Source organism: Cetorhinus maximus, chromosome 26, assembly GCF_964194155.1.
Source record: "Cetorhinus maximus chromosome 26, sCetMax3.hap1.1, whole genome shotgun sequence".
Classification (NCBI taxonomy): Eukaryota; Metazoa; Chordata; class Chondrichthyes; order Lamniformes; family Cetorhinidae; genus Cetorhinus; species Cetorhinus maximus.
In genome coordinates, this window is record NC_135904.1 from 9,362,107 (window position 1) to 9,379,286 (window position 17,180).

General features: G+C 40.1%; 1 protein-coding gene across 8 annotated transcripts in view; it reads right to left on the bottom strand.

Moving 5' to 3' along the window:
• map2k5 (mitogen-activated protein kinase kinase 5) overlaps positions 1 to 17,180 on the bottom strand; it is a 265,564-nt gene that overhangs the window by 188,847 nt on the left and 59,537 nt on the right. For all 8 annotated transcript variants that reach the window (XM_078530078.1, XM_078530080.1, XM_078530077.1 and 5 more), the window contains exons 6-7: positions 12,672 to 12,739; positions 11,536 to 11,584 (exon numbers count right to left, since the gene is read on the bottom strand). In XM_078530078.1, coding sequence (XP_078386204.1) covers positions 11,536 to 11,584; positions 12,672 to 12,739 — 117 coding nt within the window. The remainder of the gene's footprint in view (positions 1 to 11,535; positions 11,585 to 12,671; positions 12,740 to 17,180) is intronic.

Sequence of the window (17,180 nt, forward strand, 5' to 3'; positions counted from 1 at the left end):
TTTCTTTTAAAAACTAGTTAAAGACAATTTTTTCAATACAGTTATTTACTTATTAAGTTTACAAACCTGGTGCTTGTACTCTCTTAGCCTAAATTAAACAGTTAGGTAGAATTGGGGCAATCTGGTGGTTTGGTCAAACTTTTCACATTTGTCGCGGTTCGGGGAACAGTGAGGCTTGATCTTACAGTGTACTATACCCAGTGAGTCGTGACAGGGTTAAAAGTAATATTTCCAAGTTTGCAGATGACACAAAACTAGGCTGAAGTGTGAGTTGTGAGGATGATGCAAAGACGCTTCATCTGGAGAGGCTGAACGAGTGGGCAAAAAATTGGCAGATGGAATACAATGTGGAGAAATGTGAGGTTATCCATTTTTTTGGTAGGAAAAACAGAAATACAGAGTATTTCTTAAATGGAGAGAGGCTGGGAAGTGTTGAACATCAAAGGGACTTGAGTGTGCTTGTTCATGAGTCACTGAAAACTAACATGCAAGCAATTAAGAAGGCAAATGGTATGCTGGCCTTTACTACAAGAGGATGAGAGTATAGGAGTAAAGATGTCTTACTCCAATTACATAGAGCCTTGGTGAGACCACACCTGGAATATTGTGTGCAGTTTTGATCTCCTGACCTAAGGAAAGATATACTTGCCTTACAGGGAGTGCAATAAAGGTTCACCAAACTAATTCCTGGGATAGAGGGATTGTCCTATGAGGAAAGATTAAACAAACTAGGCCTTTATTCTCTGGAGTTTAGAAGAATGAGAGGTGATCTCATTCAAACATATAAAATTCTTACAAGACTCAACAAGGTAGATGCAGGAAGGATGCTTCCCCTGCTGAGGGTCCAGAACATTGGGACACAGTCTCAGAATAAGGGGCAGACCATTTAGGCATGAGATGAGGAAGAATTTCTTTACTCAGAGATTGATGAATCTTTGGAATGCTCTGCCCAAGAGGACTGTGTAGGCTCAGTCATTGAGTATGCTCAAGACTGAGATTGATAGATTTCTACATTTTAAAATCATCAAGGGACACGGGGGCAATGGTGTTGAATAGCAGATCAGCCATGATCTCATTGAATGGCGGAATGGGCTCAAAGGGTTGAATGGCCTACTCCTCCGATTTCTTATGTTTTCTTTTGTAAGGACATATGTCCTGTCACTCTATGACATATCATGCTGATGTGCCAACTAGATGTAACCAAGATTATGATATTTAACTATCAATTTTATGTATTGGGTCAAATCAGGGCAATATCTTTTTTCCAGTACTAGTAGCTGCTGATTAAAGCTACAAAATACTAAAAGCAAATAAAAAGCCCTTCCATAGGTTAATGGGTAAACACACCACATGATATTGGCCCGCAAAGCCCAAAATGTTCTAAATTAAATCCTTGTTATATGCCAGAGAATTACAATTAACCTCAGCATTGTTGCACTCGGTGAGTCGTGCTCCTACTCCTGATCATTAGCTAGTGGTCCATCATGGAAAGTGTTTGTATAGATCACTGATAATTTCCTTGATCCTGTCCTCACCTGACATCCAGACTCCCAGAAAAGGTAATTAGATAGTGATCAGGAGCAGGAATCCTGGCTGATATTCCCCTATCTAACTCTGGGCTAGAGACCAAACCTACAGTCATCCAAGCTGAGATCAAGCAACTCTGCACAGGTCATAGAATCACAAATCTAGGACCTTCGTGGTTGGTATGGTTCAGCTAAACAACAACTTTACCAGCTGAGCATTGCAGGTACTAGTGTAAAACAGGGCCACCAGCATGCAGGCCTTCAAAAATACATAACAAAAAAACTAGGAATTCAGCTGGTTTCAATATAAAAATTATTAAAAAGCACTATTTTCAGGAAAACTCTTCAGAGTATTTATACCTTCATTACAATACAGTTGAAACCTTATTTGATTAAACACTACTGGTGCTGACACTTTACACTAAATACAAAGATGTGATTTCAATATTTTTAAAATACATAACCCAATTTGCAGTTGAGAATTTGCTTTATAAAACATTAGAATATAACCAGGAGGTCTTGTGGCACAGTGGTAGTGTCACTACCACTGGGCCAGAAGCTCTAGGTTCAAGTCCCACTTCAGGAGTTCATGGCCACAGAAGGTGCATTCAGCTTGATTATCAACCTGTAAATCCTTCCAATATGCCTGATGGCAGAAGAGTTCCCTGATCAATCATACTGTAGAAGACAACAACAAACCACTGCAGTACTTTGCCAAGCGTAATCATGGACCAGTCCAATGGAAGTCCATGGTCTCCAACTCCCTCTTAGGACGTGGTACCTTAAGATGGAGGAGGAAGATGTAAACCCCTATGGCTGCCCCTCAATCATATTGAGGCAGCATTACAGCGTTAATAATTTTCAGCAATGCTATTATCTAAACAATGACTGTTGGCATTATTAATGAGTTACGTACTCCAAATGTGACTGTTGTTTCACTTTTACTTTCAGTTACTATCCCATTCAGACAGAATACTTGCTGCAAGAGTATTCTGTTTAATGCATGTTAACTGACATCAATATTGCTCTTCGTGGGACTTATAACTTAGTTATTTAAAAAACAAACTTATATAGGCACAGCACAATGGCCCACCAGAAAGTGCAAGAAAACAATTCTTCAAAATACTATGAGGCAGAACTAGTCATTTCCACAGTGCTGGAAAAATCAAAATCAAAAAAGTAGTTTTTTTTTAAAGAAGTGTCATTGAGCCATTGAAGACCAGCACAGAAAATAGCCTGTCCGTTAAGGAAAAAGCACAATGGAACTCCAGGTGGGATGAAATAAAATGCAATAATTTTGATACAGCTGCAAAATTACTTTGATACACTTGTGGATGGATTATTATTTAATTTCCAATTGACTATCTCTGAAACCAATACTTTTTTACTTGATAACACCACACTTCTAAACTTCTGTATCTCACACTGATAAGTTGCAATATATTTGGACTATCTTTACTATACTAATCTATTGATAAACTTATATTTGCATACAGTTCCTGTTATAAAACATTACTTCCTATGTTGCATTTCTGTCAATTTACTTCCATATTAAATTTCTGTGTTCACATTTATAATTGAAACCATACATATGTAAACTTATCTTGAAATTACATTGTCCTGCCAGTCGTAGCACTATAGTACCTTAGCTTCACAGCTCAGCTCCTCAGCTTATACTACAGAGGAACTCCTAGGCCAGAATCTTTCGGTTGGCATACGGGGGTGGACCCCGCATGCCAATGAGTAAAATGATGTGCGGTGACGTCGGGCGTACGTCCTGACATCACCACGCGTCATTCTAATCTTCAGTTCGGTGGGTGCGCACCGGAGTTGGCTGCACACCCGCCAAACTGTCAAAGGCCTGTTAAGGCCATTAAGTACCTAGTTAAACTGATTGTCTGGGCTGCCCGTCCAGCCTTAAGGTTGGCGGACAGGCGAAGAGCCCAGGTGGCCTTTGCATTTCTCATGAAACCTCATCCGCGGGCGGGATGAGGTTTCATGAAGAGTTTATAAATTAAATGAAATTTTTTATTAAAATACATAAACATGTCCCAGCTCACGTGACACTGTCACATGAGGGGACATGTCTGAATAATTTTTTTTTCTCTTTCTTACAATGTTTGATTCTTAAATTAATCTCCCTGAGGCAGCTTCATCCCTCAGGGAGATTTCTGTGCTCTTTGGCGCGCATGCGCGAAAGAGCACAGGCCCCGACTCTCCCTCCCCTCCCCGCCCGCACAGGTAGCGCTGAGCGCTTCCGGGTGCGCATCACACTGGGCGGGCCTTAATTGGTCTGCCCACGCAAAATGGCAGCACACAGCCGATCGCTGCTCCGCGCTCACTCCCGAACCGCCCGCTTGATGGGGAGAAAATTCTCCTCCTAAGCTTCAATCAAATCTCTCTCTCTGCAACCCAGACCAAATTTCCACATTTTGCTGTTTAATTACAAATCTAAAATATCATATAAAAATAAGGATCAAATTTAGATCAGGGTTTGTGCATCCTGGTTCAAATATCCTTTGCCCTGCAACTTTACCCAAAGGCTAAATTTAGACCAAACTCCCTGCATGCAATACCACAGGAGACCAACCAGCAATAAAAATTAGAATGTTATCTGTTCTCCACTATTATATGAGTTGGTCAACAATCAGATTTCCATACAATGCTTTGCGCAGCTACTTTTCCACATCTCAGTACACCAATTTCAGATCAACAAATATAAAATCTTCCACTCTTGTAAATCTCCACTGGCAAAACAATTGTGTCGCTTCAATAGTTTTCATTTCAAAAAATCTCAAACTCATAAATTAGTCAATGTTTGGTGTTAACAAGATATATGAAAGGACTTGGTTTGCTGAACACAAGCAAGCAGTAACTACAGCCTAATTAACTCACTGATCCTTGGATTTTATATGGCCTCACTTGGTGACTTAATTCTGAACATATCAAATCCAAACTTTGTAACCATTATTTCAGTGAAGTGTAATGGTATGTACATGAAATTTTTATGCTACCTCCGCCTGAATGGCAAAAAAAGTGAGTCTTTGGAACAGTCTACCTGAAGAGGTGGTGGAAGCAGAGTCTTTGAATATTTTTAAGGCAGAGGTAGATAGATTCTTGATAGGCAAGAGGGTGAAAGGTTCTCAGGAGTAGGTGGGAATATGGAGCTGAGGTTACAATCAGATCAGCCATGACCTTATTGAATGGCCTACTTCTGCTCCTAATTCGTACGTTCGTAAAAACCCATAAGAGTTTTATCATTTTAAACTAGGATTGCCTGCAGAGAGCATTTTTAGCTGTGTGAAATACTACCAGTTACAGGTTTGTCACTGATGTGACAACAGTGGGAGCAATTTAAGATGATGAAATAGGAGCAGCCTAACAAACATTAAATGTGTTGCTTTGCACATAATTCTATCTATTATATCTGTGGATACAAATTCACTACATGAAGCCACTGATATCACATCAACTGAAGCCAACTTCTTTACATTGATGATTGGCATTTTCAATGTCAAGATGGGAAAAAGGTTTATTGCGTTCATAATTTTAATTAGTGAATATCAAAAGATATTTTTTTATTTAGACCTCTTTTTTATAATGTTAAGTAATAATTTGGATTATGGAAGCCTAGTCAGCCACATTTAAGAGAAAAATACTTGAGAAAGACCATTGAAATAGGATTAGAATAGACACCTTGGATATGGAGTTAGCACCAGTATAGGGCATAATGGGCTGAATAACTTTCCTGTGTGTTGAACTTCATGATTTCATAAAGTCACTTTTGATTAGAAGAACAAAATGTGAATGAAATTAATAGCTGCCAAGCAAGGGTTCAGACTTTGGACTCTCAAGAAAAAACTGGGATGTAAATGGCTTAGAAATACTATGCGGGCAAAAGAGGAATGATTGTTTTAAAATTTACACTGGAATACTTTATGCAAGCATCACAACACTTTAGGCATGTATATTTAACACTAGGGGAGGTAGGAAAGCTATTCAAACTACAGAAATAGGTGTTTAGTTTTAGTGTGACTCATGGCTCTATTATGTGAAGTAGTTTCTGAATTATGTTTCACATTGTAGGGTTGGAATGGAGCCAAAGCAAGAGCAGTGCAAAACCACTTCAATTTCATCAAGGACGTGCCAGATGGTAATGCCGAATCATTAGAACAGTAAGTGACATGGAAAATGCTTCTCATTTTTGCCAAATGCCTTGTATAAACCAATCTCACCAAAAAGATCATCATGTTTTGTTTCTTTTTTTTAAAAACACAGATCACGTTTGTGAAAACATAATGGAACAGAACAGATGTAGAACGGTCTTTGGCGGCTCTAGCACTAGGATTTCAGTCACACGAAATGCTGATGTGTAATATGTCTTAGTAAAAGATTCAATTACAGAATTTGTGCTTCAATATTTTATGTCTGAGAAGAGGACTTTGGGGCATATTATATTAGGTTGACATACTAGTGATTCTATAGGTCTGTTTAATTGCAATAGTATCACTGCAACTGTCTTGTGTGGAAGATCTGAAACAGATGCCTTCAAAATCTGGACCAGGGTCAAACATAGCTGTGTGATAGCACCCATTTACAATCGACTTGACAGTGGCTATTCACCTCATCAAAGATCAACTGCCCTCTGGTGTCAGTATTAAACGCTGTCTAGATGGAAAATTCTTTTACCTCAGTTGCCTCCATGCCAAAACTAAACTGGCCACCACAGAAATACATGATCTCCAGTTTGTGGATGACTGCAGTGTTGTTGCCCACTCTGCAAGATTTGCAAGCCACTTTCGCTCTTTTCAATTTTGCATACAAGAAACTCGGCCTGTCATTAAATATTGCCAAAACAAAACTCATATCAATCCATATCTGGTCAGCTAAATATTCCACCTCCCATATATGTTGAAAGAGAGACTTTAGAATATGTTGAGCACTTCCCATACCTCTCAAAAGGCCACCACTGATGAGAAGATCCAAAACCAGATCAGCCACACCAGCTCAGCTTTCTACAAACTACTGCAGTGAATGTTTGACAACAAATACTTCCACAAGTTAACAAAACTACGAGTGCACAGAGCAGTTGTCACCTGTACACTCCTGCACTGCAGTGGGACCTGGGCTGTGTATTAGCAACACACAAGAATGCTAGAGAAATTCCATCAGCAATGCCTCCAACGCATCCTCTGACAGTTCTCCCTTCAATGGGGGGACCATCAGACAAATGCTTGTGTTCTTTTTGATGCCAACTCCACAAGCATTCAAGCAAATATTCTGCAAAACAACTTCGATGGACCGGACACTGTGTCTTGATGGCCGAAAATGGGGTCTCTTCCCAACCAGGTCACGTTTCCCCAACTCTCACATGGCAAATGCTCCAGAGGAGGAGAAAGAAAATGCGTCAATGGCACTCTGAAGCTCTCCTTGAGTGCTGCAGGATTGACATTAATGGCTGGGAGGAATTTGCTACCAATCGTTCAGAATGGTGACAACTTGTCCATCAAGATGCATCACACTTTGAGTCCCAGCATTTTAATGAAGAGGTAGAGTGGCAGCAGAGAAGGAAAGAAAAGGAAGCAAATCCTGCACTCCAGATCCCACTACCTTGTGGGACACCCTACCTACCCAATGTGCCCAAAGATCTGTGGATGGATAGTTGGCCTGGGTAGTCAAAGAGTCATGGCAGAAACTCGCAATCCTGAGTAGACATCATCCTCTAATCGAGGGACAGCTGATGATTATGAGGGAAACAACTTGGTGAAAATAGTTATTGTGCAAGCGTTGGCACAACATTTCATGCTGACTTAATTATATATAGGAATTGATGCCAATATTAAACTTCTTATTCTCCACTATTTTAACAGAAGCATTAAACAATTTATTTTCAACAAGCTAATGCTTCTGTTAAAATAGTACAGGAATTTCATACAATATGTTGACATATTCTTAAACATATATCATACAGCAGCATTTCACCCCAAAGGTGAAAAATGCAAGAATGGAGGTTGTGATATTTTCACCTCTTTCTATAATGTTTCTACATAAATATTTAATTATCCTCTACTTCTAAAACAATTCAATTTAATGACAAACATAAGATTTCAGGAATATAAGCAGTAGTGATCAAGTAGGAATGCCATTGTGCCATACTAAATGCTGACTATATTACATCGCGTCTTGCAGTCAGAAAGTTGTGGGCTCAAATCCCATTCCTCAGACTTGAACACAATTCACAGAGTTTTGTGTGTTTTGGATGACGCAAATTGTGACATTATTCAGCCTCCAGATAGGCGCAAATGATCATGTGGCACTATTTTGATGAAGAGCAGGGGAGTTTTCTCTGGAGTACTGGCCAATAAAAATAATGATCTGGTCATTTATTTAATTGTTGCTCCTGTGAAGCATTTTGGGATTTTTACTACATTAAAGGTGCTGTAAAAATATAAGCGGTTGTTATTTATGGGACATTGCTGTGTACAATTTGATTGCCTACGTTACAACAATGACTAGTATACTTCAAAGCGTTTTGGAACATGCTACAGTCTCCATCTTCACTCAATTAATTGCTTGGAGTGCAAACGTGATGATATATGCTCTCTTTTGACAAAATTTTCACTACTCTAGGATCATCCCAGAATGCAAAGATGTCCCCTGGCTTCTCTTCTCCACTAGCAACCACATCCTTCGTGCCCCTTCCACCTTCACCTGCAGCAAAAAATGCTACTGCCTTATGGACTTCTTTATCAGTAAGATTGAGATAATCAGTTGAGCTGCCTCTGCCACATCACTCTGTCCCGCTTAACCACCAAGCTAAGATTAATCCTACCCTGGCTCTGAACTTACATCTTTCTTTCATTTTTCTCCTATGTCATTTCATGGTTTCTCTGAACTCACCTTGTCCACGAAACCCAACTCCTGCTTTCTTGACACTATTCCCATTGTATTCGTGGCCACTCAACTTCCCTCCCTGGTTCCTATGCTGGTTGACATTGTGAACTCTTTCCTCTGCTGAGATGCTGTGCACCCTCCCTTTCAAATCTACCATCATCAACCCCTCATCAAAATCTCACCCTTGATCCCTTCTATCCTTGCAAACCATCTCTCCATCTGCAATATCCCTTTCTTTTCCCAAATATTATCACCCCTTCAAATCTGTGTTCATCTTTTCAATAACTCAAACCACAATTTACATCCTCTTTGATCATGGTGCACATTTGCCCTATCCTTCTCAACCTCTTGGCATCCTCCTCTCTGACACTACTCTTCAGTTGTTCAGCAAAATGGGTCTATCTTGGCCTGGATCCACTCTTACTTACCAACTGTAACCAAAGAATTTCCTATGGAGACTTCTCTTCTTGCTCCACACCATTACCTCTGGACTACCTCGAGGATCTGTCCTTAACTACCTTCAACATCTCAACTACATGGTACTCCTCGACATCTTTTGTCAGATGATGTTGACAAGTTCCACATCCAGCTTTCTTTTGCCCAACTGTCTGGGCCCCACCGTTGCCTCTGCTTTGTCAGAATGCTTGTTTGACAGTCACAGGTGAGCCACAATTTTCTCCAAACATCGACTCCATTGTCTTCAGCCCCCACCACAAATACAATTCCTCACAATGGATTCCATCCTCCTCAGTGGCCACTTTCTCAGGTTGACTGGACTTCTTGCGACCTCAGCCTCTTTTCTGGCCCTGAGCTGAGATTCTGGCCCAATGTCCACTATGTCACAAAGATCTTCATTTTCACCTACTTTCACTTCTGTTACGCTGCCTACCTCCACCCCTACCTCAGTTTGACTGCTCTGAAAATCTCATTTACGCTTTTGATATCTTCAAACTTGACTACTCCAATACTGTCCTGGCTGGCACCCCATCTTTCACCCTCCATAAACTCAAGTTCATCCAAAACTCTGCCAACCATATTCTGAACTGCTCTAAGTCTCGCTCATTCATCCCCTGTGCTTGCTGAACCATGAGCTGTGATTAAGTCCTCAAAGTCTGATCACCTATAACTTTTTTCACAAGATTTAATAATGCAGTTCATTCCCTCTCTGTTCTCTTCCCTCCCTACTAATGGTCAATCAACTTTCCAAGTTTAAAACTTTCAGGCTCATTCACACTCCTCCATGCCCTCAATGCTCACATCTATGTAACCTCCTCTATTTCTACAATCCTTCCAGTACTGTACATTTCTCCAACTCCGGACTCTTATGCATGTTTCAATCCCTTTGTTCCGCCATTGCAGCTGCGCCTTCAGCAGTCCAGGCCATAAGCTTTGGAATTACCTCCCTAAACCTCTCTGTCTTTCCATTTCTCTCTCCTCCTTCGAGACCCTACTTAAAATTTCCCGTTTTGATCAAGTTTCGAGTCACCCATCCTGATATGTCCTTTATTGACAGTGTCAATTTTTGTCATATTACACTCCTGTGAAGCAGCTTGGCATGTTTTCCCATTTCAAAGGCATATATAAATGCAAGTTATTATTGTACAACATGACTTGTTATAAAGTAGATCCAAGAAGAGATAAAATTACTATGTGAATTGTGTGGAAAAATGAAAGTGTAGAAACTGGGTGAATACATAATCAGGCTTGGCGGGAATATCCCCATTATAAAATAAAATGCAACATTGACTATCCACATTCACATGTTAAGAGTTACCACTTGGGTGAGATACCACAAGGTTCCTAACACCCTTGTAATCATATCTCAACAATGATTTACTATCTACGCAGAGAATATTTTTCCGTTGGTGTGCGAGGCCCGTAAAATGACACGTCGGTCGTGCGTCATTCCGATCTTTCACTGGCGCCGGAAGCAGCTACGTGCCCGCCAATCTGTCAAAGGCCCGTTAAGGCCATTAATCAACCAACTTAGGTAATTGGCAGGGCTGCCAGTCCAACTGTAAGGTTGGCAGGCAGGCGAAGAGCCCAAGCGGCCTTCGCGTTTTTCATGAAGCCTCATCCACAGGCGGGATGAGGTTTCATAAAGGTTTTATTAAATTAATAAATTTTTTAAAACATTTCATAAACATGTCCCAGCTCATGTGACACTGTCACATGAGGGGACATGTGTAAATGATTTTTAACTAACTTTATTTGAAACTTTAAATCTGAACTTAAACTCCGAGGCAGCTCCGTGCCTCAGGGAGATATCTGCACTCTCACACGCATGTGCAAAAGAGCGCAGGCCCCGACACTCCGTCCTCCCCCGGCCCACACAGGTAGCGCTGACGCTACCGGGCGCACGTCATGCTGAGCGGGCCTTAGTTGGCCTGCCCACATAAAATGGCGGTGCGCAGCCGATCGCGAGTGGCGATCGGCTCTGCGCCTGCCCGCACCCGCTCCCGACCGGCCCACCCAACAGGCAGAAGATTCTGCCCATACATAAGTAAAGGAAAAAACTGGTGGGGAAAGTGAAGAGAGCAGAAAGGGAAGACACCTCATGAATTGTGCAAAATTATACCTTGTAAAAAATTATAGGTGACCAGACTTTGAGGAGTTAATCATATCACATGGCTCAGATAAAACCATTTGATTGCTCAAACTTTGCTTATGCATATCACTTCAATTCTACCTTGCAATTACTCCATTATTCCTTATGTACTACCATAAATCCAAGATGGTAAACCAGACGCTGTAGATCAGTAAAAACAGGGGTGCTGGGTCATTTTTGGATTTGCTGAAATTTATGGAAGGTTGAGGATGGCAGGCCTGCCAGGAAAGCATTTGAAATAGTTAAATTTGGATGAGGGTTTTAGCAGCTGATGGGCTGAACGCAAATACAGAAGTAATTTTTTAGAATATAATTTTATTTTAAAATCAGGGCATTTATTCTAAGGCTAAGACACACTTTGGATTCAGGCAGCATCCACAGTGTGAACTGAGCTGTTTATTTTATTAAGCTATCAGTACATTTCTCCAGCCTGCTATTATTCACTGCAGATTAGTGCAAAATTAGTTATCAATTAAACATACTGGAATTCTCCTTGTATGCACCTACCTGACCATTTGCCAGTATTTTCTTAAGTTCAGCAGAGGATTTCTTCAAGCTGAAGCAAAAAAAGGCAAAGACAGTCATAAAAAATGCATATGCCCACATAGAAACACACAATCTAAACTAATTAATACAGCAGTATAGAAAATGTATTCCATAGAACTCGAAGAAATAATGTAAAAAATGATCATTAAGCCAATTTATTGTGCATTTAATTCTTTTGGCTAAAAAGGCCCTAATTGTTGTTTGCAATTAATCCACAAATCAGAACTACATCATGTCAGGAAAAAGGCAAAGCATTCTTTAATTGTATCCTTATAGATGCCCCTTCCCCAGCACTCTAAAAACAAATAATAATTTTCAAAAAGCAGACCCCCCCTAGGCTCAGTTGGGAAGGTAACTGCCTAGTGCGAAACTTAGTCATACAGGCTAGATTGCTCTGAGGTGTTGAACTAAAATATCTCAGTAAGGGTAGTAGCAGGGATATTATAATTGGCCTCAGGGTCTGAAGAAGATAAACATCAGCTAGGTTTCTTGCCCCTGACTGGTCTCCCATGACCCCTGCTGGAATGTGTGCTTGCCAGGTGTGAACAGGACAAGCTCATCAGTGACACTGTCTACAGTTGACTAGCCCAATAACCACCACCACCAAGGCTTACCTATGAAGATGCCAACGTGGGCAAGATGCTAGATACATCAAGATGCTACAATACATACCCATGAAACTATACTCCTGTAACAAGGACAGGAGGGTAGAGGAAAATCAGTTGGAAAAGAAAACAATTATCAAATTTTAATGCAGAATTTATTAAATAATGTGCACTTCTCTAATTTGAGATTGAAATTCATCTAAATATTTTAAAAATCTTAAATACATCAACACCGATCTTGCAATTTAGAAAATAAAACGCTGAATTTTCGGTAATTTAATGAGTAGCAGCTATGAGATGACAGAAGCAATGATAAATATTAATTCCAACATCATTTGCCTTTTATAATTGTCTTCTTCTCATTTTTGTCAAGAATTCCCAGCAGAAACACTTCTAAAATTATATAGTATAACAGTTTTGAATCTAGTACCATTAGTTATCATGCAGAGAACATATCTCATAAGCCGTTTTGATTCTGCTCTTGACTCTTACCTATTGTTCGGCAGGCCTTCTGTGACTGCTGGGCAGCTATTATTAGAGGACCCTGCCCGTGTATTTACCTGCAGGCAGATAAAGGAGTTTTTATCAGTCATTCATGGGCTGAGGACAGCAGTCTAATTAACCTGTAATTTACCATAGATTTCTCATTTCCATCTGAAGGTTAATTGGCTTGTTGCTAGGCATGCGGACAGTTGCGTACTCTATTTGTACATGACGTTAGTACACTAAATCACAGTGTATTTTTAGAGATAAGAATAAGCATTACTTAATGCTGCTGTTCTAGGATAGAAACCCATTGAAAAAAGATATATTAAAAACAATATCAAAATGTTTTAAAGACATTTTTGCTTCATATTTTGCAAAATGTTCTATTCATATGTTACATTCATAGGGTTTCCCTTCATGTTGGCCAGCAGCTTTGTATGGATCTGCTACTGACATGGCTGCTAGAGGCAATGGCAAAATTTATACTATAAATCTCACATTTGAGGATCGTTAGAGGTTGCGATTACCACAAAGTGGCCTCCAGCGGTGTCACAAGGCAATGCCACCTATTCCTTAAAACTAAACATTGGATAACTACACTCGGTTTTCAGCCCCAGAAGTCAATTACCCTTGAATTTGCGCCACCTCCGCCGCCCCACCTCCATCTAGTGCCCATAACTATCACCTGCCCGACCATAGGTAAATGAAGAATCCGCATACAAGCCCACATCCTGGCACACCGGTGTTCCAATATGCTATACCACCTTGCTCCACTTCCTTTGTTTCTTTTTTATTCAAGTTAAAGTAACGTGTTTATGCACACACAAATCACAGCACAGAAATGAAAGTGAAATTTAAATCACATTAGGAAGTATTGGCAGACAAAGGTAATTTGAAAGACTGATTTATACCAGTATGAGACTTGCAAAAAAAATTTAAAATTCAAATAATTAAAATTACAATCATTTAATGCAATCAGATCATTTAAATTAATCACAATTGGTTTTGAAATTGATTTGGATATGATCATTCACACCTATAGAGTACTGCTGAGATTGCATCAGGCAGAACAATAACTAACATCCACAAGTTAGATAACTAGGTTTCTAGAAGCCATTCTGATAGATTTTTGAAAAGTAAATATCACTGTAACATGAAATGTATATAAAGGACTTCAAACCATAAACTTCTGAATCACAGAAGCAACAAAGATTCACTCTTCACTGATTATGCTTGTATTTCTAATACATTTTTATTCACACATGACTTTTAGTCACAACACAAAATATAATTTTGACATTACTGGGCCATGACTCCAGGCTTCTACAGGTCCGAAGGAAACTGGTTAACACCAGTATTAGGGTCGTCACCTTTTACCAGTGAAAGAGGGCAGGGACAGGGAAATAGGTTTTAAAATTGTCTCAGGTAAATTAGTTCTGATGTGTGGACTCATCATCAAATTGGTATGAAGGGTATATTTACTACAATAATAAAAACAGAAAATGTTGGAAACACACAGGACAGTCAGCAATCTGCAAAAAAATATTGGTTATAGCATTTCAAGTGTTTATCCTTCATCTGATGAATTGCAGCTTTCTTTCTATACTTTAATGCTATTTCAGTTCATCACCACCCTGCCAGTGGTGATAAATTTTACTGAAAAACTTTGAAGGTTTTTCAGCTGAAGGGACAGTTAAAAATTGGTTCAATTTTGTTATTAATATCAGGTGGAAAAGTCTGGAAAAAATGGATGCAAAAACTACCAGAAAACTTCAACTGTACAAGTTACATTAAAAATAAATACAGCCTGTTCAAAAGAACAAAAAAAACAAATGGTTACTCAAAACCTCAGTTACAGAATTATCTGCAAAAAGCAACAAAAAATTAAAGAACAAATTTTTGTTAATCTTAAAAATAAAATCTTTGAAATAACTCTAATTGCAATGTATAACATTTTTAATGTCTAGAACTTAAATGTTGCTGAAAAGAGAGGCATGTTGTTGTAACGTTTCGTCTTGTACCCAAGAAGGCAAATGCAAAAATGCCAAATTTCAAATGATCACAACAACTTATACCACAGAGAAAAGTGGTGTTGATTGATTGACAAGTTGACTCTGATTGGCCAAGGATTTGCCATGGAGAAAGAAACGGGAAACTATAGGCTCCCCAAGCCCCCAGGTATTACAAAAAAGGCACAAGGCTTGAACACGTTCCTTTTGTTTGCACAGCTCCGTGAATGAATGTATGCCGCTTCTAGCAAGCGTAAATGAGCTATGTTATGGAAAGAAGGGGCCGCCCATTTAAGGCAGATGAGGAGAAATTTTTTCTCTCAGAGGGTCGAGAGTCTTTGGAACTCTCTTCCTCAAAAGGCGACGGAAGCAGAGTTTTTGAATATTTTTAAGGCAGGGGTAGATAGATTATTGATAAGCAAGGAGGTGAAAGGTTATAGGGGGTAGGTGGGAATGTGGAGATGAGGTTACAATCAGGTCAGCCATGATTTATTAAATTGCAGGCCAGGCTCGAGGGGCCAAGTGGCCTAATCCTGCTCCTAATTTGTATGTTCGTATGTAAATTCAACTGATTATCTAAAATGGTTGTTAGTGTAACTATTAGTGCACTCAGGATTTTTCAGCAAGAGCTGCCTAATCGCAGAATCACAGCTAACTGTAAATGTTTTGTTTAGGCGCAAGCAACGGGCTGGTTGAATACAGTCTGTACTCTGCCAATTATGATTAGCCAGAGGAACATGTTGTTTATTTCGGTCACCAATTGTCGGGATGTATGACCTACGTATCTGGCATCACAATGGACCTGGAGCAGACCCAGAGGCTCCAAAAAGTGCAAGAGGGAGCGAGGCTTCAACAGACCTAGGGGCTTCAAAAAGCACGAGAGAGGGCAAGATTTCCAGCGGACTCGGTGCTGGAGGTGGAGCTCAGTCTGTGGACTGCCCACATTCAGAGAAATTCAAGTGTGATATCACAGAGAACCAGTAAGTGATTGAATGGTGAGCATTTTGCTTGTTTTTCTGCTTTATCTTTTTAAAGAACTGGTACAATTTATTGGTAGTTGTAAAGTTTTATTAATAGTAAGGTTTTTGTAGCAGCTACAGTAAAGCTTATTGAGAGTAGCAGGGTTTATTAATTAAAATGTAAAAAATTAATTAACATATAATAAAGATGGCAGAGCGGATGATGTGTTGCGACTACAGCATGTGAAAGTTCCTGGACACCAATGTGATCAGGGCAAACACATCTGCAATATGTGTCTGTGGCTTGAGTAGCTTCGGTTCAGAGTCATTGAGCTGCAGACCGAGCTGCAGACACTGCAATGCATCAGGGAGGGGAAAGTTACCTGGACACTTTGTGCCAGGAGGCGGTCACACCTCTTAGATAAGGCAGATCATTAGAGGTGGTCACTGGTCAGGGATAGGAGAGTGTGACTGTGAGGCAGGCAGGTAAGGGGATCCAGCAGGTAGTGATGGAGGAGCTTCAGCCCAACTTTGTTCAACAGGTGCTTGCTACCTTTGTGGATGAGAGAAAGGGCTGCAAGGCGGATGAGTGGGCTAGCATGCATAGAGGATTGGTTAACAGTTAGGAAGCAGAGAGTGGGCATAAATGGGACTTTTTCCAAGTTGGCAGGTAGTGAACAGTGGAGTACCAAAGTGTCAGTACTGAGACCTCAGCTATTTACAATCTATATTAATACTTAGATGAAGAGACAAAGGGTAATTTATCTAAGTTTGCTGATGATACAAAGCTAAATGGAAAGGTAAGCTGTGGGGACCACAGAGAGAGGCTGCAAAGAGATATAGACAGGTTAAGTGAGTGGGCAACAAGATGGCAGGTGGATTATAATTTAGGGGAGTGTGAAGTTAATCACTTTGGTCGAAAGAATGGAAGAGCTGAATATTTTTGTAAAAGATGGGAAACTTGTAAGCGTTGATGTTCAAAGAGACTTGGGTGTGCTCATACAAGGAACACAAAAAGTTAACGTGCCAGTACAGCAAGCAATTAGGAAGGCAAATAGCATGCTGGCCTTTATTGCAAGGGGATTGGAATACAGGGAATAAAGAAGTCTTGCTAGAGTTGTACAGGGTTTTGGTGATGCCACACCTGGAGTACTGTGTGCAGTTTTGGTCTCCACATTTAAGAAAAAGTATACTTGCACTGGAGGCAGTACAGCAATGGTTCACTAAATTAGTCCAGACGATGAGGGGTTGTCCTATGAGGAGAAGCTGAGCAAATTGGGTCTATTTTTTCTGGAGTTAAGAAGAATGAGAGGCAATCTCATTGAAACATGCATGATTCTGAAGGGGCTTGATAGGGCTGATGCTGAGATTGTTTCCACGAGTAGGGGAATCTAAAACACAGGGGCACAGTTTCAGGATAAGGGGCCAATTTAGGGCTGAGATGAGGGAAAATTACTTCACTCAAAGATTTACGAATTTTTGGAATTCTCTGCCCCAGGGGGTTCTGGATGTTCCATCATTAAATACATTTAAGGCTGGAATAGGCA